The sequence below is a fragment of the Aotus nancymaae genome, unplaced genomic scaffold, assembly GCF_030222135.1.
Source record: "Aotus nancymaae isolate 86718 unplaced genomic scaffold, 86718_ANA_hifiasm-v0.15.2.pri h1tg000025l, whole genome shotgun sequence".
Lineage (NCBI taxonomy): Eukaryota > Metazoa > Chordata > Mammalia > Primates > Aotidae > Aotus > Aotus nancymaae.
In genome coordinates, this window is record NW_026988438.1 from 24393375 (window position 1) to 24415632 (window position 22258).

Sequence of the window (22258 nt, forward strand, 5' to 3'; positions counted from 1 at the left end):
AAAGGTCACACAGTGAGCAAAACCCAAAAAATCTATGATGCCAGCATGCTGTACTTCAGGAAGAAAGAAAGAAAAAAAAATTTTTTTTTTTTTGGTAAATGTATTAATACTATGGGCAAGAATATAGAAGATTTTTAAATACTTATATGGAAAAGGGAAAAAAGAGGAAGTTGTAAAGCATTAAGCAGAGTAAAATCCCCATTAAGTTAAAATGTGCCCACCTCTCTATTGACAGAGCTATTTTCCTAGATAGAATGAATGCCGAAATGTTCATAGTGATTATATGGCTATCTTTAAATGGAGATGTTACTAGTGATTTCTATTTTCTTCTCAGTGCTTTTCTGAGTTTTCCACACTTTCTATAATGTCCCTGTGGAAGCAATAGCAAAAGGCATAGGGTTAAGAGCTGCAGAGCATGAGGCTCTAGGGTTTGAATCCTGGTTCTATCACTCTGTACAAATGTGACGTTGGGGACATACTTTCACCCTTGGCACCACCTCACTCCCCTCATCTGCAAAATGAGAATTACACAGGGTGATGTGAACAGCCCATCACTTAGAACTGTGCTTGTTACATAGCAAGTACACAAAAGGGTTGTGATTATTCTTTTGAAAATTAAGAAAGAAATGCACAGAAACTGTGCTTTAGAAGTCTTGAAATTAAACCTATTGTAAGGCAAAAAGTCCTGAATAACTGAATAATTTCATAAGATACATAACTGTATCTTATGTAAATACAAATTCTCAAATCTTGGGTGTTTTAAGGGAAGATTCATTTATAAAGAAAGATTTCACAGTGTATTAGCTTTCTATTGCTCTGTGATAACTTGCCAAGCACTTGTCAGCTTGAATCAACACAAATTTATTATCTTACAGTTTCTGCACTTCAGAAGTCTGGACACAGCATAACTGGGTTCTCTGCTCAGAGTTTTACAAGGCTGAAGTCAAAGTGTTGGCCAGGGCTTCAGTCTGATTTGAGACTAAGGTCCTCTTGCAAGTTCACTGGTTGTTGGCCAAATACAGTTCCTTGCAGTTGCTGGGCTGAGGTCCCATTTGCTTCCCAGCCATCAGCTAGGGATCACACTCAGTAACTAGAGGCTGCCCCTCTTCCTAGGGAGTTAGTAGCATACCTATTTCTTTCTTTCGAAACCAGCTGGAGAAACTCTACATTTAAAGGGCTCCATGATTATGCCTGGCCCATGTAGGAAACTTGTGATTAACCCAAAATAAACTGATTGGAGTCCTTAATTACGTATGCAGAATCTTTTCTGTCATTGCCATATAACAGAATATAACCATGGAAGTGATATCCAGTCATATTCATAGGTTCTGCCCTTATTCAGAATAGGGAATTAAATAAGGTGTGTTCACCAGGAGGCAGAAATACTATTATTCTACCTTCTACACATAGAAATGCTTTAAAAAGACCAAAAATAAAAAAGCCTTCAAACTAAACACTCAGAATATCACAAAAGAGAATTTATGTGACTTAGTTCCAAAGTGATTCACCAAATAGATATGAATACATAATGGAAATCAATAGATGAAGATTAAGTTGCAGACTGAACAAGTTTTTTGGGTTTTGGGTTTGTTAATCATTTTTTGTTTTTTATGTGCAAGCTATTCTGCATGGATTTCACACTCTGGAAATTACGAAAGAAAACAAATCACTCCAGTGTCATACCTTTTTGCTTATAAAACGGTTATTTTTCAGTGTTAGGAAAATCCTTGCCTGAATGTTGCTTTGGAAAAAAAAAAATCTGTCTTTTAAAATGACCCCTGAAATTTAACAAAATGCAAATGTAATTAGAGAAGTCTAACTTGACCTTTATTTTATTCAACCTAAAACCCCTAGGCTCCTTCAGATAAAAATAAGTACAAAAGAGAATTCTGATGATGATCGCATGAAGGTGTCAGAGGTTCCTCTGCAAAAGACCAAGTATAAAACTGGAAAAACTGTCACAAATGTTTCAGGGCACAGGAAATCATCAGTGACATACAATGAATTGAGAAATGTTTATTTTTTAAAAACTGCATGAACTTTAGGAAAAGCAATGAGACTGTGGCCTCCGTGCCTGGGGCTGTTCTATCTACCCTGCCCTCAGCTTGGTTAGTGAGAACATTAGGTTTATCACTGTGGAACTGGATGCAAAAACCGGAAAGTTTACTGCTAATGGGACAGATGATTTAACCGAGGTATGAAGAGCCATGGCTTTCCTGGCCAAAAGTGATAAAGTCTGTTGGGAATTAACAAGCAGAACTTACAGCTTTGCTAGCTCAAGGTTTGGTCCCAGATGAAGCAATGGCAATCAGCCGGAAGCTTAACAAAAAGATCCTGGAAACAATCTGGAGAAGAGCATGATAGAAGGGCTGAGATAAGCTCTCTACATATTCCTAATTGATCGGGAAACCATGCATGTGCAGGGGGAGACTTAAAAGAGTTCAGCAGAAAGTGAAAGCTGACGGGGTCTTGAGAACTGGCTGCAACTCTGAATATACTCCCTAACTTACATGTGTCACAAACAGTGACACCTTTTTTAACTTGAACAGTTAGAGGCCTTATAAGCTTGAGGTGTTTCAGCACAAGTTGCTCAATGACTCTAAGCTATGTAGACACTGGATTGATCCTTAGAAAGCCAGGCTAATGGCCAGGCGCAGTGGCTCACGCCTGTAATCCCAGCACTTTGGGAGGCTGAGGTGGGTGGATCACGAGGTCAGGAGTTCGAGACCAGCCTGGTCAATATGGTGAAACCCCATCTCTACTAAAAATACAAAAATTAGCTAGGTGTGGTGGCGAGACCCTGCAGTCCCAGCTACTCGGGAGGCTGAGGCAGAAGAATCGCTTGAACCTGGGAGGCAGAGGTTGCAGTGAGCTGAGATCGCACCACTGCACTCCAGTCTGGGCAACAGAGAAAGACTCCGCCTCAAAAAAAAAAAAAAAATCGGTCTAATAAATGAGCAGAGATATCAGAAATTCTACACTCCAGGGGAAGCAGATCTGCAGTTGAAGCCAGGAAAATTTACTAGAAAAGAAGAGCCAATAACCCTCAGAAAAATAAAAATAAAAAGAATCCAAAGCTGTCAAATGTATTATTTAAAACTTTCAGTTTTCAACAAAAAAATAGTAGACATATAAAGAAACAGAAAATAGAGATCCATACTTAGGGAAAAAAGCAGTCAATGGAAAGTGGCTCTGAGTGAATTAAAGACTTCAAAGTGCAGTTATGGGAATATCAATAGAATTAAACACAACCATAGTGAAAGAATTAAAGGGAAATATTGTGACAGTGTTCAGTGTTCAGCAAATAGAGAAAATTTCAATGGAGATGTAAAATTATAATAAAGATCCAAATGGAAATTCTGGACTTAAAAATCAATAATTGAAATTTAAAATGTACTAGATGGGCTCAACAGAAAATTTGAGTTCAAAGAAGAAAGAATCAATGAACCTAAAAACACATCAATATAAATAATCCCAACCAAAGAATAGAGAAAATAAAGCTTGAATAAAAATGAGCAGAGCCTCAAAAACATGTAGTGTGATATCCAGTATCTCAACATTTATAAAACAGGAGTTCCAGGAGAGGAAAGAGCAAAGGGGGAGTAAAGAGTCGTTGGAAATGTAATAGGACCTTTTTTAAAATGAGAAAAGGACCAGGCGCAGTGGCTCACACCTGTAATCCCAGCATTTTGAGAGGCTGAGGTGGAAGGATCACTTGAGCCCCAGAGTTCAAAACAAACCTAGGCAACATAACAAGACTCCATCTCTGAAAAAAATTAAAATTATCCCAGTGTGGTGATGTGTGCCAAGCTACTCCAGAGGCTGAGGCAGGAGGATCGCTTGAGCCTGGGAGGTCAACATTGCAGTTCCTTACGATCACACCACTGCACTCCAGCCTGGGCGACAGAAAAAGACCCTGTCTGTTTAAAAAAAAATAATAGCCTACAGATCCAAGAATCTCAAGAAACTCCAAATACACTAACACAAGTAAGCCTTGATACCTTATGGTCAAACTCAAACTTCTGAAAACCAAATGCAACATAAAAATCTTGAAAGCACAAACAGAAAAATGACATCACTTACAGGAAAACAGTAATATGACTAATGACTAAACTTCCATCAGAACTTCGGAGGCCAGAAGGTAGTAAAATGACACACAGCCTCACTTCTTTTTATTGTGCTTCATTCTATTGGACTTTGCAGATACTGCATTTTTTACAAATGGGAGTTTTGTGGCAACTCTATGCCATGCAAGTCTGTCAGCACCATTTTTCCAGCAGCATGAGCTCACTTCATGTCTCTGTGTCACATTTTGGTAATTCTCAGACTATTTCAAACTTTTTCATTATTATTATATCTGTAGTGTTGCTCTGTGTTTAGTCATCTTTGATATTACTATTGTAATTGTTTTGGGGTGCCATGAACCACACTCATATAAAACAGCAACCTTAATTGATAAATGTGTGTATTCTGACTGTGCCATCAACCAGCTATTTCCCCATCTCTGCCCCTCTCCACTGCCCTCCCAATTCCCTGAGACATAATAATATTAACATTAGGCCAGTTAGTAACCCTACAATGGCCTCTAACTGTTAAAGCGAAAGAAAGAGTCACATATTTCTCACTTTAAATCAAAAGCCAGAAATTATTATGCTTAGTGAGAGGCATGTCAAAAGCCAAGATAAGCCTAAGCTAGGCCACTTGCCAAACAGCCAAGTGGTAAATGTGAAAAAAAAAAAAAAAAAAAAAAAAAGGAAAAGAAAAGAAAAAAGAAAGCTATTGAAAAATATTAAAAGCACTATTTCAGTAAACACACCAATGATAAGAAAGTGAAACACCCTTATCGTTAATGTGGAGAAAACTTTCGTAGTTTAGACAGAAGATTGAACCACTCATGATATTCCCCTAAGCCAAAGCCTAATCCAGAGCAAAACCCTAGCTCCCTTCAATTCTAGGAAGGCTAAAAGAGGTGAAGAAGCTGAACAAAAAGTATAAAACTATCAGAGGTTGCTTTATGAGGTTTTTAAAAAGACGGTATCTCTATAACATAAAAGTGCAAAGTGAAAGAACATGGGGAGAGATAGCATGGGGAGAAATGCCACATATAGGTGAAGGGGAGGAAGGCAGCAAATCACACTGCCACGTATGCAGCTATGCAACAATCTTGCATGTTCTTCACATGTACCCCAAAACCTAAAATGCAATAAAAAAAAGAACACATGCTGATGTAGAAGCTATAGCAAGTTATCCAGAAAATCTAGCTAAGATCATTGATGAAGGTAGCTACACTAAAAGATTGTTAATGTAGACAAAATAGCCTTCTATTAGAAGATGTCATCTGTATGACTTTCATAGCTAGAGAGGAGAAGTCAATACTTAGCTTTAAAGCTCCAAAGGACAAGCTGACTCTCTTGTTAGGGACGAATGCAGCTGGTGACTTTAAGTTGAAGCAAATGTTTGTTTACCATTCTGAAAATCCTGGGACCCTTAAAGATTTTGCTAAATCTATTCTGCTTGTATGCTAGAAATTGAACAATAAAATGTAGATAATGGCACATTTGTTTGTAACATGGTTTACTGTATATTTTTAGCTCACTGTTGAGAACTACTGCTCAGAAAAAAGATTTATTTCAAAATATTACTCCTTATTGCCAATGCACCTGGTCATCCAAGAATGCTGATAGAGAGGAGCAAGGAGATTAATGTTATTTTCATGTCTCTAACACAGCATCTATTCTGCAGCTCATGAATCAAGGAGTCATTTTGACTTTCAAGTCTTACTATTTAAGAAATACATTACATAAGGTAATACATTACATAAGTATAATCCATTACAGCTGCCATAGGCACTTATTCTTCTGATGAATCTGGGAAAAGTAAATTGAAAACGTTCTGGAAAGGACTTCCTTTAGATGCCATGAAGAACATTCTGGGAGGAGGTCAAAATAACAGCATTAAGAAAAGTTTGGCAAACATTGATTCCAACCCCTATGAATGATTTTTGAAGGGATTGGGACTTCAATGGAGAAACTGCAGGTGTGATGTAAATGGCAAGAGAACTTGAATTAGAAGTGAAGTCTGAAGATGTGACTGAATTGCTGCAATCTCATTAGTAAAATCTGAATGGATGAGGAGTTGTTTCTTATGACTGAGCAAATAAAGTGGTTTCTTGAAGTGAAATCTACTCTGAAAATGCTTGAACATTGCTGAAATGATGATGAAGAATTTAGAATGTTTCATAAACTTAGTTGATAAAGCAGCAACAGAGTTTTAGAGGATTGACTCCAATTTTGAAAAGTTCTACTGTGGGGAAAATGTTATCAAACAGCATTGCCTACTACAGAAAAATCTTCCATGAAAGGGAGAGTCAATCAATGTGTCAAATTTTATTGTCTTATTTTAAGAAATTGCCACAGCCACCCCAACCTTCAGCAACCACCATTCTGATCAGTCAACAACCGTCAACATTGAGGCAAGATCCTCCACCAGCAAAAAGATTATGACTTTCTGAAGGCTCAGATGATCACTAGCAATTTTTACTACTAGTAAAGTCTTTTTAAAATCAAGATATGTACATGTTTAAGACATAATGCTAGTGCACATTAAATAGACAACAGTATAGTGTAAAGATAACTCTTATAAGCACTAGAAAACCAAAAAATTCATGTGACTATTGAGATATTTGCTTTATCGTGGTGGTCTGAAAGTGAATATCTCTAGGATATACCCATGTTTAAAATGCTGAGAAGAAGAAAAGTTATCAACCAAGAGTTCTGAATCCCGTTAAAATATTATTTAAAAATGAAGGCAAAATAAATACATTCCCCGATAAACCAAACTGAGAAAATGCATTACTGGCAGACATGCCACACAAGAAATGCTAAAAAAAGAAGTCCTTCAGAAAGAAAGAAAATAACACTAAATGGTAACTTGCATCCCTAGGAAAAAATGAAAAGCACTAGGAATGTAAATATGTAGATAAATATAAAATAATAGTATTTATGTATATGCACACACACACAAACACTTTTACAAATTTATTTGTAAATAAAAAATTTGTTTAAGGCAATAATTGTAACACTACAATTGTTGTATTTATAATACTTATAGATATAAAATGTATGACAAAAATAGCCCAAATACAAGTTGAGGATGAAGCAATATTAGAGGAAAGTTGTGATATCTTACCACAATTAAATCAGTATTCACTCAAAATACATTATGGTAAGGTAAAGATGCACATTGTAATCTCAGTAACCACTAGAAATATGAACATCTAAACAAAAAATTACCAGAGGAAGTAAAAGAGTACAAAAAATAATTGTTTCCAACAAAAAAGATAGTAAACAAGGAAAGAAGAACAAAAAAAACCCAAGAGGTCCAGAAATAGCTGCCATATGAAAATGACATTATATGTGAATGAACTGCACACTTCAAAGGGCAAGATGTTTAGACTAGATTTTAAAAGGCAACATCTAAGTATACTCTGTTTGCTAGAGACAACCTTTAGACTCAGACACACAACAGGTTGAAAATGAAAGGATGGAAAAACATATATCATAAAGTAGTAACTGTAAGAGAATAGGGATAAATGTATTAGTACCAGAAAATGCACTTTAAGATGCAGAATAATCCCCAAAACAAAAAGGTATATGTCTTAAGGAGAAAGGGGCCATGATATCAAGAAAGAAATAATAATTATAATTATTATATTATGTATTAATATAATAATAATTATCAATAGTAATTAATGTTAATTATACCAATAATATATTGATAATTATATAATTAGTAATAATATATTGATAATTATATCAATAATAATAATCAATGTTAATTATATATATGAACTTAATTTAAAAGTCCCCAAATTCTGAAAGATCCGAAAAGAAAAACAGACAATGCAACAATAGACTTGAAAATTGCAACACTCCTATCTTCTTAATCAATAGAATTGAACAAAAAGTATGTAAAGATATAGAAGCCCTTAATAACACAACTAACTTGATCTACCTAACATCTACAGAACACTCCCTTCAATGACAAAAAAGCATTCATGGCCCATTCTCCAGGATTGACCATGTGTTATGTAATAAATCAAGTACCAATTCATTTTTAAAAATTGAAATCACATAAATAATTCTCAAATTAGATTAGAAATCAACAATAGGAAAAAGTTTGGAAAGATGACAATATGTGGAAGCAATACAACACACCTCCTTAAAGAAAACTGTAAAAAGGCTCTGACAATTCAACAAAATAGCCCTAAATAACTCCATTAAAAAGTGGGCAAAGGACATGAATAGATGTTTTTCAAAATAAGACATACAAATGGCCAAAAAGCGTATTAAAAAATGTTTAACATCACTAATCTTCAGAGAAATGAAAATTAAAGCCACAATGAGATATCATTTTATACCAGTTAGAATGGCTATTGTTAAATAGTCAAAACATAACAGATGTTGGCAAGGATGTAGGAAAAAAGGGAACACTTATACACTGTTGGTGGGAATGCAAATTAGTACAACCTCTATGGAAAACACTGTGAAGATTTCTCAAAAACCTAAAAATAGAACTACCACTCAACCCAGCAATCCCATAACTGGGCATCTACCCAAAGAAGAAGAAATCATTGTATCAAAAGACACCTGCTCATATGTTTATGTTTATTGCAGCACTATTCACAATAGCAAAGATATGGAATTAAGTGTCCATCAATGGATCATTGTATAAGGAAAGTATGGTGTGTATATAAATGTATAAATATGTAATAAAACACTATTCAGCCACAAAAAAGAATGAAATCATGTCTTCTGCAACAACATAGATGGAACTGAAGGCCATCATCTTAAGTGAAACAACTCAGAAACAGAAAGTCAGACACCACATATTTTCACATATAAGTGGGAGCTAAATACTGTATACACATGCACGTAGAGTGTGGAATAATTAGTACTGGTGACGTGAAGGAAGGGAAGGGAGTGAGGAAAGAGAAATTACTTAATGGGTTCAATGTACACTATTTGGGTGATGGTTACATGAAAAGCCCAGACTTCACCACTACACAATATATACATGATATACATGTAGCAAAACTGCACTTATACTTCTTACATTTATACAAGTATTTTTAAAAGAAAGATAAAAATGAGCAAAAGAAAAAATCTAAGGAAAAATAGAAAATAGGTATAAATCCATGCATTTAAAGCCAATTCCATCTTTTGGCAAAGACACCAGGAACATACAACGGGGAAAGAACAGTCTCTTCACTAAGTGGCATGGGAAAACTGGGTATCCATATGCATAAGAATGAAACTAGACCCTTATCTTTTACCATACACAAAAATAAAATCAAAATGGATTAAAAACTTAAATCTAAGACATGAAACTACAAAACTACTACAAGAAAACATTGGGGAAAAGCTCCAGGACATTGGTCTGAGCAATGAATTTTTGTGTGTAAGACTTCAAAAGCACAGGTAACAAAAAGAAAATTAGAAAAATGAGATTACATCAAGCTAAAAACCTTTTGCACAGCAAAGAAACAATCAACAAAGTGACTCAATAACCCTCAGAATGGGAGAAAATATTCACAAACTATCCATCCAATAAGGGATTAATAACAAGAATATATAAGGGGCTCAAACAGCTCAGTAGCAAAAAAAAAAAAAAAAAAAAAAAAATCCAATTTTAAAATAGGCGAATGGTTTGACTAGACATTTCTCAACAAAAGACACACATGGACAACAAGTAAAGGAAAAAAATGCTCAAAATCATTAATCATTAGAGAAATGCAAACCAAAACTGCAATGAGATCTGATCTCACCCCAGTTAAAAAGACAAGGAATAATGCATGCTAGCAAGGATGTGGAGAAAGGGGAACCCTTGTTGGTGGGAATGTAAATTAATGCAGCTACTATGGAAAACAGTAGGAAAGTTCCTCAAAAAACTGAAAATACAACTACTATATTATTAAGCGATTCCACTGCTGTGTTTATACCTGAAAGAAAGAAAATCAATATGTTGAAGCAGTATCTGCACACTCCCATGTTTACTGCCGCAGTATTTACATGCCCATCAATGGATGAATAGATAAAGAAAATATGGTATAATATACAGTTGAATATTATTGAGCCATAATAAAGAATGAAAGCCTGTCATTTGCAGCAACATGGATGCAACTTGAGGTTACTATGTTAAGTAAAATAAGCCAAGTACAGAAAGACAAATATTGCATATTCTCGCTCATATATGTGAGCTAAAAGAAAAAATAGATCTCATAAAGATAGAGTAGCAGTGGTTAGCAGACGCCAGGAAGAATAGAGGGAGGGGAGAATGAGGAGAGGTTGATTAATGGGTACAAATATATACCTAGATAGAAGAAATAATACCCGGTGTTCAATAGATTAGTAGAGTGACTAGAGTTTACAATAATCTATTCTGCATTTCAAAATAGTTAGAAGACAATGATTCAAATGTTTCTAGCATAAAGAAATGACAAATGTTTAAGATGATAGATATCCCAATTACACTGGGTTGATCTTTAAACATTATAAAATTGTGTTAATAATCACAGGTGCCCTGAAAATATGTATATCTATTATGTATCTATAAAAACATAGTAAAATTATTTGAAAATTAGAAAATAGTTTGGCCTAAGTGAAAATGGACACATAATATATTAAAATCTACTGAATGCAACTAAAGCAGTGCTTATGGAAAAATTTATAACTTTAAACACTCATTTTAAAAACAAAAATATAAAAATTAGTAATACAAGTTTTCACCTCAAGAAGCCAGAAAACAAAGAATCCAAAGCCAAATTGTGTAGAATGAAGGAAATAATAAAGATCAGAGCAGAAATTGGAAAATAAAAAACAGGAATACAACAGAGAGAATCAATGAAACTAAAATATCATTCTTTTGAAATAATCAATAAAATTGATAAACCTTTAGCTAGACCATTTAAAAAGGAGAGAAAACACAATCATCAAAATCAGGAATAAAACAACAGGGGACATCATTGTATACCCAAAGGAAATTAAAAGGATTATAAGGGAAAATCATAAACAATTTTGTGCCAAGAAGGTAGATGGAGAGTTTAGATAAAATATACAAATTCTAAAAGGAGACAAGCACCCAAAAATGATTTAAGAAAAAATAGAAAACGTGAATAGGCCTGTATCAAGTAAAGAAATGGAATTCATAATTAGAAACTGTATTTGTTTCCCAGGGATGCTATAAAGACGTTGCCATAAATTAGGTGGCTGAAAATAACAAGAACTTATCCTCTTACAATTCTGAAGGCTACAAGTCTGCACTTAGGGGTTCACCTCTTTCTCCTAGCCTCTTGTGGTTGCCAGCAATCTTTCACATTCCTTAGCTTACAGCTGCATAACTCCAGTCCTACCCACATTGTCCCCTGGCCATTTTCCTTCTGTGTGTCTGTCTTCACGTGGTATTCTCCTCTCTGTATGTGATTCTCTGTTTTTAGAAGAACACTGGTCATTTTGGATTAAGGACCACTCTATCCTACTATTACTTCATCTTAACTAATTACATCTACAAGAACCCTATTTTATATAAAAGCACATTCTAAAGTCCAAGGAAGGGCATGAATTTTAGGAGGACACTATTCAACCAGGTACAGAAAATCCCAAGCCTAGATGGCTTCATTAGTAAAATCTAAAACATCCTTAAAGTAGAAATAATGCCAATTCAACACAATTTCTTTCATAAAATAAAGGAGGAAGAAACACACTTCACTTCATTTGTGCTTTTCTGTCATGTAAATCCAGACAGAAACATCACAAGGAGAGAAAATAAGATTTTATAAACAGATGCAAAAACCGTTAACAAAATATTGACAAACTGAATCCAGCAACATGTAAAATGAATAACAAATCATGACCAAGCAGAGTTTATCCTAAGAATGCATGGTTGTTTAACATCTGAAAATCAGTTAATGGAATGTACCAAATTAGTATAGTAGAGGCCACAATTACATTGTCAGTCCAATAGAAATAGGAAAATTATTTGAAAAAATTTGTCACCCATTCATGTTAAAATCTCTCAACAAATTATGAAAGAAAAGGTGACTTCCTCAACCTGATAAATGACATCTATGAAACCCTACTGCTGACTTTTTGTATTTAGTGATATCAGACTGAATGCTTACCTACTAAGATCAGGTGCAAGGTAGAAATGTCCACTCTCACCACTTCTAGTCAACATCGTATTGAAGATTCTATTCAGTTTAATAAAAAAAGAAAAATGACGAAGGCATGAAGATTGGAAAGGAATAAGTAAAACTGTCTTTATTTTCAGACAACATAATCCTAAATATAGAAAAAGCCTAAGACATCTACGAAAAAAAAAAACTATTAGAACTGATAGGTGAGTTCAATGAGGTTTCAGGATTCAAAATTAATATACAAAAATTGATTTTTTATTTATATTGGCACCAGACTTTGAAGAATTAAAATTAAGAAAACAATCCTACGCATAACTAATAAAAATGCTTATGAATGATTAGCAGCAGAAATGAAATTACTCTACACTGAAAACTACAAAACATTGCTGAGAGAAATTAAAGAAGGCTTTATGGAAATGAAAAGATGTGTTGTATCAATGGATTGGAAGATTCAATACTGTTAAGATGGCAGCACTCTCCAAATTGATCTATAGATTAAACATAATTTTAATGAAAATCCTAATGGGATCTTTTGCGGAAACTGGAAAGCTGATTCTAAAATTTACATAGAAATTTAAAGAAGCCAGAACAGCCACAATTTTGAAGAATGCTATTGGATAATTTACACTACCTGATTTCAAAACTTACTGTAGGTACTACAGTAACTGACACAGTGTGGTATTAGCGTGGGGACAGACATGGACAAATGATAAAAATAGGAAGCCCAGAAATAAACCCATAAATTTATAGGCAATTAATTTTCAACCAAGTTTCCCAGATAATTCAATGGCAACAGGGTAGTCGTTCAACAAATGGTACTGGAATAATGGGATATCTATATGCAAAAAAAGGGTGAGGTAGAACTTAGATATTTCAAATCACACACAATTTGAACTCAAAATAGAACATTGAACCTACAGATAAACAGGTAAGAGCTAAAACTATAAAACTTCTAAAAGAAAATCTCTGTGACATTGGATGAAGCAAAGATTCTTAGCACCATCCGAAAGGAAAAGGTGATAAATTGTACTTTATCCAATTTAAACTCTTTGCTCTCCAGAAAACACTAGAAAACCAAAAGATTAGCCAGAGACTTGGAAGCAATACTTGCAAATCCCATAGACTTTAGTACAGCAATGATTGTTTTAATTAATATGATTGATAATTTTCACTTTGGAAGGATGCTGTTTTAACATATATAGTGTGGTGCTTAGGAGAATATAAATTTTAAAGTAAAAGAGTTCTGAATTTGAGTCACCAGTTAGCCACTGCTGATCTGAAAGGCTTAAAGTATATTGTTTAACCTTTCTGAGCCTCAGATTTCTAAGAAAATCTGGAAAGAAGGAATCTCATGAGAATGTTGTGAAGATTAAATTAGATATAGTTTGTAAAAACACCTACCAGACAGCCAGAAACACAAAATGGCACTCTAGAAATTTTCATATTTCATGTTTTCCCAAATGTATTAAGGTAGAAGGTGGCTATTTAAAAGCATATTTAATAAGTTATGTTTTAAAAAATAGAATTTGCTTTTTTCTTTATAAGAGAACACATGGTTTTCACGGAGATTTTGGATATAGAAAAGTGCTTTTAAAGAATAAAATCAATTGTAATTCCCAAATCCTGATGATCACTGTTGATACTTTGGTATATTTTCTTTCAAAATCATCTAGGTATACATTTGTAGGCTTTGGATTTTGTCCTATTCTTTTGTTATATTTCTAAATTTGAACAGTTGAATAGACAGTCAACAAAACATTTGCAAAAACTTTGGCAGTAGTAAGCATTTGTTGGCAGTTGAAAAATTTCCTCTTTTGCAAGTAGGTTTGTGTATAAAGACAGAATAGTATTGCGTATAAAATTATTCTCTCTCTCTCTCCTCCTATTTACCTATATGTCCATTCCATCCATCATCTGTCTATCCTTCTTTGCACCCATTCATCCATCAATCTGTCCATCCACTCATCCATTCATTTTTCTATCATCTATCCATCCATTCTCTATATCTTATATGTCTAACTATTGGTCTTAGAATGCAAATATTGAAGTGAATTGAAAAATGAAGTTATATTCTTCTGAAAGAAAAAATTGATTGATTAATTTCTTTAATAATAAGATCTGAATTTGTTATTTAGGTTTATACAGAAGACATTTTTCATAACTTGAATGAAGTAAATCTCAGCTCCAACATTTGACAAAAATGTATATAAAGCATGCATTAAGATAAAGGCATTTTATTTAAAATATAGTATAGGCAAAGGTGTATTGAAAAGGACAATAGTTCCATTATCCAATTATTTCTGAGTGTATTGGATTTTAAGTGGGTCTTGCTAAGTAACCGCTATAATTTTTTTGCATATTCTGCCCCCCACCCCAAAAAAATGAGAAAGTAAAAGATGATTGATTTAACATGTTTTTACAAGTCAGGTAGTTTCTAGTTCTTTGCTTTCAATAAAATGGAAGGGGAACTTAATAGAATTGTCAAGTTATAGACCATTTAAAATAATTTTCAATGATAGTTCACTTCAACATGTTTGGCATTTAACTCAGAAGAAGTTCAAAGAATTCTGTGACATTGCTATATCAAAAGTCCTTCAATTCTGATCTATTTATTCAAGTCAACATGTTTCTCAGTACTTACATCTTTAACAATGAAAAAGAGGAATAAAAGTGATGCTGAACCTTGTCTCTTTACATGAATAAGCAGCATTTCTCAACAGATATAGGTACCAATTAAAAAGGCTCAATAATGTCATTAAGAGGTGCAATTCCAATAACATTTTACTTTTATCATCTAATAATAGTTTATCAAATTGGCTATCTACTATTTAGATAAGTTGATTTTACTAACAAAGAAAACTCGATCCAGACTCCAAACGTGGAGTATCACAGGAAATTTAAAATTTTATTTAAATTTTATACATGTTTTTAGTATTGAGAAGTACAATAGTGTGTTCAGTAAAATAATTTCAACTATAAAAATATATTATATTTGGATAAAATTTTATGATTGAAGAAGAATTCAAGGAGATGGACTTTTTAATTCAAGAAGAGAAATTATCAATGGAAAATTAATTACTATGAAATAAGAGTTTGGTCATATATGAGACTAGGCATAAAGCACTATAGTATTTAGACTCCTTTGCATACACATTGAAGGTTAATGTAACCGTTCCACTGTAATATTTACAACCTGCCCAAATTTACATCCTTTGCAACTATTTAGATTGATATCCATTAGTAATTTCTTGATATCCATTAAAATGTGTAAGTTCATAGTTTTTCAAATTTATTTTAGAAGATACAGAGCAAAATGTTGAAAACCATTAGTTCCCGCTCTGGACTCTAGACTGTACTGCCTGAAGCCTGAAGCCTGAAGCCTGTAGCCTTCAAGGTGCTTCACAGTCTAGCCCCCTCCTACCTCTCTCAATCTTCCTTTCCCACTGACTCTGAATGTTAGCCTTGACCAACTCTTCTCTTTCTTACCTACAATTCTTAAGAAATCCTACTACGCTACACATGGAAGGCTTTTTCTCCTTTTGCTGATGAATGAGGTCCTCCTATCCCTTAAGACTCAGCTCCTCCGAGAAGCTATCACTGAGAGATTGCACCAGGAATAGTTAATTTCTTCCTCCTATGTGCGGCCAAAGCACTACCACTACTCCCTCTATCACAATACTTACAGGTTTCTGGGATTGTTTATTTAGGCATCAGTTTTCCCCATTGGTCTGTGACTTCTTTTATTCACCTGTGACTCTTCAAGCTTCTGAGCATAGTAGGAGCTGAAAAGTACATGTTGAATAAACAACAGGATGTATGTGTCCTGGCATCTTCACTCTCATTTCTTTATCATTCATTTAAATATATTTCTAAATCAGCTAAACCAGTCACCCTATGTCTCTTAACACAGCCTGCTAATTTCTTCTCACTCTCTTGCTTGGGCTCTGCTCACTCATCAATGCCCTCGGCCTTTGTTTTCACCACTAATTGCCCAAAACAGTGCCTCTCTGGTTGCCAATGTTCTTGGCAGAGTTGGCAGTTTTGAAACCACTGAGCATTTTCTCATAAAAACAATGTTTCAAGTAGTAGTTAGGTTAGGCCACAGAGTCTAATCTACTCAAATGTAGTGAAAACACTAGTTGTCTACAATAAAAGAAGATTCAGCCCTACGAAAGTAAAAATGTTGATGATGCAACATAGTTTTCAAAGATGAGCTTCTGTGCCTTTATTTTTTAAAGAGTTCATGGAGAAAAGATGTGTCTTCCCTGTGGTGGCCTTAGTAGACAGGAGAGGAACTAACATTTGTTAAATGCCTGCTCCGTGCCAGGCACCAGGTGCATTTTATGTGTTGTATCAGGTAAGCCTCACGACACTTTTGCCAGATGTGCAGATAGCCTTTGCTGTATTACAAACCCCATACTTACACAACCATCATTTATGAGCCCAAGATTCTATGAGCTGGGCACAGCTAGGTGATTCTTCAGCTGGTCTCCTGCGGCTCACTTCCGCAGCTGCCCTCAGCTGGTAGATGGTGGAATGGCAGAGGCAGGGAGATCTGGAATGATCTGGGTGATCTGTTGGCTGCGGCACCTCGGTTTCCCTTCATGGGGCCTCTCCAGCAGGTTGGCTCAGGCTCATGGCTGCAATGTCAAAGAGGGCAAAAGTGGAAGCTGAAAAGTTTTTGGAAAACTCAGTTCCAATCTGACACACTGTCCTTCCTTCCACGTACTGGTCAAAACAAGTCACAAGTCCAGGTTCAAAGTGCTGGGATACAGACACCATCACTTTATGGAAAGAAATGCAAAAACTATGTGGCTGTTTCTAATATACAAAACAAGGGCCATTGTTATTCCATTCTGTGGGGGCCAAAATCCTGCCAAATACACAAATTCATAACAGAAGCAGGATTTGAGCCCAGGTCCCTCTGACCCCCCAATTCTTCTACTCTCTGCTATACCAGAGCACCTTAGGCAGCCTTCATTTTCCTCCCTTCCATTCTCTTTCTTTCTCCTCCCTTGTCTCTCTCTATCCATGTTCAGACTCTAAAAGTAGGCAGCAGCAGAAAGAAAGGGTAAGATGCAGTGAGATTCACACCAGGGTTATGTGCCACGCTCTCTGAGTAACTAACATCTTAGGGAAACAAGGCCAGCAGTAGGATGCATTTTAGGTGACTATTTTTGCACCTTTCTTCCTTGTTTTCTTTTCACCAAATATTGTGTTCAAGTCCCAATTTCCCCTGTTACTAGCTGTATACTTGGCAAGGTGGTTACCCATTCAGGCTCCACGTGCTCATCTGCAAAATGAGAGTAATGATTCCTACATCTATGAGTTGTTGTGAAGTTTGAATGAGATAATAATGTATGCAAAAATACTTTGAAAACCATAGGGCACACTCCAGCAATGTGGTGAATTATTCATGCTTCTACTCAGGGTCAAAAAGGAAGTATAGTCATGCTGACTGTGGCTCTGACAACCGCCAGGTGCTTTCAAGGCTTTTCAGCGAAGTGTGGGTTTCAAACAAATGGGAAATCTAATAGACCGCTCTCCGCAGTTGGCTGCATTTCCAGCCAGCACAGATATGATTATAATTAGAGTTTCAGGAGTCTGTTTCACATCAAAAGGATTCCTTGGCCCAGTCTGCAGTCTACCTGAGGTATGTGGCCAGATGTGATCCCTGTGGCAGGTGTTCTTATTCGGGCCCATTTGCTTCTTTTCCTGTGCTACCAGGAGTGTCTGTTTCTATTACACTCATTATTTTCAGAAACCAGGTGAGAAGAGATTTTCCGTATGTGAGATTTGAGATGGAGGCCACTGAGCAAAATGCATAGCTCTCGCCCCCTTGCCTCACTTCCTAAATGAACAGCAACTCAGACAAATTCACTTTAACAGAGCCAGCCCTTTTATTAGCAGCCAGAGAATAGTCTGTAATAGGAGGAATTACTCTGCCCATGCATCTCTCCCAGGAAAAACATTCGTTAGCCTGTCAAGGAAGTGAAACCGCTTATTGGAAACTGTAGAAAAGTCAATCTCTCCATTTTTGCTGCCAAAGGATTCAGAACACATCTCACTGCACACCTGAAATTAGCAATTCAACTGGAAGGGGAGTTGAGCCCACTGGAGACAGGCAGAGATGGCCGAGTGCGCAGGACTCCAGATCAGAGCTGAGCCCAACCTGGGTGTTCACAAGTTCAAACCCCACTATGGCCTTTTCTGCAGGGTCCTTTTGATCATCATAACTCTTGACTGGGCAAAGTGATGATAGTGGTAAGACTCACTCAGTGAACAGAGACAGATAACTTTTTTTTTTGCTTCTTTTTATCTACCTAATGATTTTCCAATTTTAGCCAGCAGTGCTGAGAAGCCACAACTGTCATAAGAGTCCTTGATGGGATTTCTCTGAGTAAAACTCAGAAGAAAATCCCATATGTGTAAGTACAAAGAAGCAGGTTGGTTTCAAGCTGCCCCATTCGCTTTGAATTTATCCTTCTAAGCCATGGATTAAAACAAATGCAAATGCTAGAGTTGAATTTTCAGGGAAAGGAAACAGTATCCAAAATTTATGATCACTGGGGTCACTAGGAGTGGAGACACCTCAAGGTCAAATTCCAAGGAAAGGTCACCTTATACCCTACCATCACCCACTATTCCTGCTGCGCCAAACTATTGTTGGTTTTCAATTCTTGCATCTCATCAACTCTATTATGCCATTGATCGCAAGAATATTATTTTAGGTATCAGTGAGAAAGAAAGGTTGCTGCTAATTAAAGTGAGAAACATATGGAGAAATATACCAGGCGGTTTCAGGCCACCAAGTCTTGTTTCTCTCTTGGGAGTGCCTCTTCTCCCACCTGCTCTGCTATGGTCTCTCCAAAATTACATCTCCCCTAGCTTTTGACTGGTATTTACCATCCAGTTCATGTGATTTTTGAAAGTTCATTGTGAGCTTCCTATGAACAAAGATCATATTCTATTCATCTAGAGGCCCATCAAAGCCATGGGAGGACACAATGCTCCAGCATTTCTGCCCCTTCTGCCACATGAGGATGCAGCAGGAGGTGTCATCTATGAAGAACAGAGCAAGCCCTCACCAGACACCAAATTGGCTGGTACCTTGATTTTAAATTCTCCAGCCTCCAAAACTGTGAGAAATAAATTTCTGTTATTAGAAATTACCCAGTCCCAGGTATTTTGTTATAGCTGCATGAAGAGACTAACATACAACCCAGTCTCCACCATATTCTTCATTAATTGTAAACAGCAGCACATCATGACCATTTGCTACAGAAGCTGCTATTTGGCTCTAGAGAGGGCACTGGTTGTTTCACGCCAGAATGAGGAGTGGAGACATGTCCACAAGTGGAGGCTGGAACAGAGAGGAAGCAACTTGGGTGAGATGACTGAGCTGGGAAGCAACTGAAGGTGCACCCATCAGCCCTTTGCTAGGGAGACCCCCAGCAACTGACAACAGCAATGCAACTCATGTGGCTCTAGAGGCAGCTCACTCAAGCCAGTAAACCTCCCTTCTCTTGAGGCCAGGAGTTTGAAACCAGCCTGGCCAAGATAGCAAGAGCTCAACTCATATATATCTATATACACATACATACGTGTGTGTGTGTGTGTGTGTGTGTGTGTGTGTGTGTGTGTGTGTAACTTAAAGTCTCTTGCCTTTATTCTCCAACCCAGGCACTGTGCCAGGAAGTCAAAGTTGGAGATGGTAAGACCCCATTCCATTTGTAAAGGGCTGGTCCAGCATTTTAACTCAAGTTTATGTCAAAGCCTCTCTCTTTTCAACTACGCCATACTGCATACTCTTAACACATAGCAATATAATTACTTATCATTATTTTTTATTTGTAGTTGTTAAAATTTATTTAACTCCACCTATCACAATAGGTGATTATCAGAGACATAAACCAGGGTGTAAAAATACATTATTAATGTCAAAAATATTTATTTGTATTAAATGTATTGTATATATTTATAATAAAAGTAAAATTGGTTTTCTCTGGATGGATTGAGTGATGTTTATTATCTTTTCTTATACTGTTCTGTATTTTGCAAAATTAAAAAAAAGAGATTGCATTGTGTTTATATTTTTTGAAAAGTTATTTTTAAATAAAACAAATATATATGAACATGCAAAACCATAAAGTGCTAATAAATGTCAGCTATTAAATTAATTGCAATGTAAGGAAATCCTCAAGTGCCATGCACGAGGCTAGAAACACAGCCAATCAACCTTGGTAGGTAACGGCGATCAATACATCCTCAAGTAAGTACTCTCAGAGCCCAGGAAGACTGTGATAATCCAGAGTTCACTGTGGCAGATGTGGTGAACCTTTCTCTTTGTCCAGAGAGAGGGGACAGAACATCGAGGCCAAAACACCATTAGACATTTCAGTGTCTACAAAGTGAAAGTCTCTCATTTCTTCATTGGCAATCTCTCTTTCTCTCTCTCTCTCTCTTTTTTTTTTTTTTTTGATATGGCATCTCCCCGTGTCACCCAGGCTGGAGTACAATGGCGAGATCTCAGCTCACTGCAACCTCTGCCTCCCAGGTTCTAGCAATTCTCCTGCCTCAGCCTCCTGAGTAGCTGGGATTACAGGTGCACACCACCACACCTGGCTAATTTTTTTGTATCTTTAGTAGAGACGGGGTTTCACCATGTTTGCCAGGCTGGTCTCAAACTCCTGACCTCGTGATCAACCCACCTTGGCCTCCAAAAGTGCTGGGATTACAGGCATGAGCCACCACGCCCGGCAGCAGTCTCCCATTTTACAGAAGATTTTACTTCTTTATGTATAGAAATGCCCAATTATATTGTCCATATCTGTTATCAACCACCTTCCCTCAAGGACTCCTGCTGGGAATTTGGTTTAAATGACACCACGCCTGTAAATGTGGGTCTCTAGCTCCTTGCATAGACGGACAATCATGAGCCTACTGCTGGCACAGGCCCCCTGGAACATCTTCTGTAGGGCATAAACCTTCCTTTTCCTCCTTAGAAATGAACCTCTGCTAATAAGTGTCCATTCTTCTTACTACAATGAGATACACTTCTTTCTCATACTTACGGATCTTTGACCAATCACTTGTTTATAAGAAAAAAAAAGAGTCCCTTTCCTTTGCAAAAAGGAGGTTTGACTTTCCCTTGCAGCTCAGTAAGTCAAGGCAGGTGATAGAATTTTCTAGGAATGTCAGCCTAGCAGCTCTAGGCATTCACGCTTATTACATATCAAAGTAGCAGAAGGAATATATTCCTAACTTAATACAAGTGTCCACCTAGACACTTATCTTGTTCGTGCATGCTTTCAAGTAGTATGCTTTATAGCTGTGAGGTAAAATAATATTTTACAGTGTGTTATGATTTCAAAGACACACTCAGTCTCACTTTTATCTCATTTAACCATCACAGCAGCCCTATGGGAAACATATTACCTGCTTTGCAAGGAGGAAACCAGGTTCAGAAAGGCCACATGGTTAGTTCAAGATTACTAAGTCAGGACTCAATCCCAGATCTTTCGACTTCAAATGCCAGGCAATTTCCATTGCTTTTCCAAAATTAAAAATTTGATCCCGATTCTCCTACCAAGTGAATGTGCAGGATGGGAAAAATACTATTCTGCAGCCATCTACTGCAGAAATGAGAGAAATCGTGGAGGAGAGAAGCTAACATCTATTGAGCTTCTACTTTATGTGGGCTGTTTCCCTTGCACCATCTCATTTAAACATCATCACTTTCTCGTTCTGGAAAGGCTGGCCTTCTTTAGGACACACACACACACACACACACACACACACACAACTTTCTTTCTCTCGTCCCTCCAGTTCAGTTTTCTGTGTGACACTGGTGACGTAGTCTTCTCCTCCCTGGCAGGGTGTGTGCTGGTGGTGTCTGTGATTGAACAGCTCGCTCAAGTTCACAACTCGACGGTCCAGGGCGCGATGGAGAGACTGTGCAGCTACCTGCCTGGTAAATATGGGACGGGTCATCCTGCTGGGGTCTGCTTGTCCTCTCACTCATGAGTCATCATGACTGGCTTTACTTCCTGCCCATGCTTACAG

General features: G+C 36.5%; 1 protein-coding gene across 3 annotated transcripts in view; it reads left to right on the forward strand.

Moving 5' to 3' along the window:
• AOAH (acyloxyacyl hydrolase) overlaps positions 1–22258 on the forward strand; it is a 196896-nt gene that overhangs the window by 7946 nt on the left and 166692 nt on the right. For 2 of the 3 annotated variants that reach the window (XM_012461274.2, XM_012461275.2), the window contains exon 2: positions 22071–22166. The exons of the other annotated variant lie outside the window; for it this stretch is intronic. In XM_012461274.2, the coding sequence (XP_012316697.2) occupies positions 22071–22166 (96 nt within the window). The remainder of the gene's footprint in view (positions 1–22070; positions 22167–22258) is intronic. 3 annotated transcript variants of the gene reach the window in all.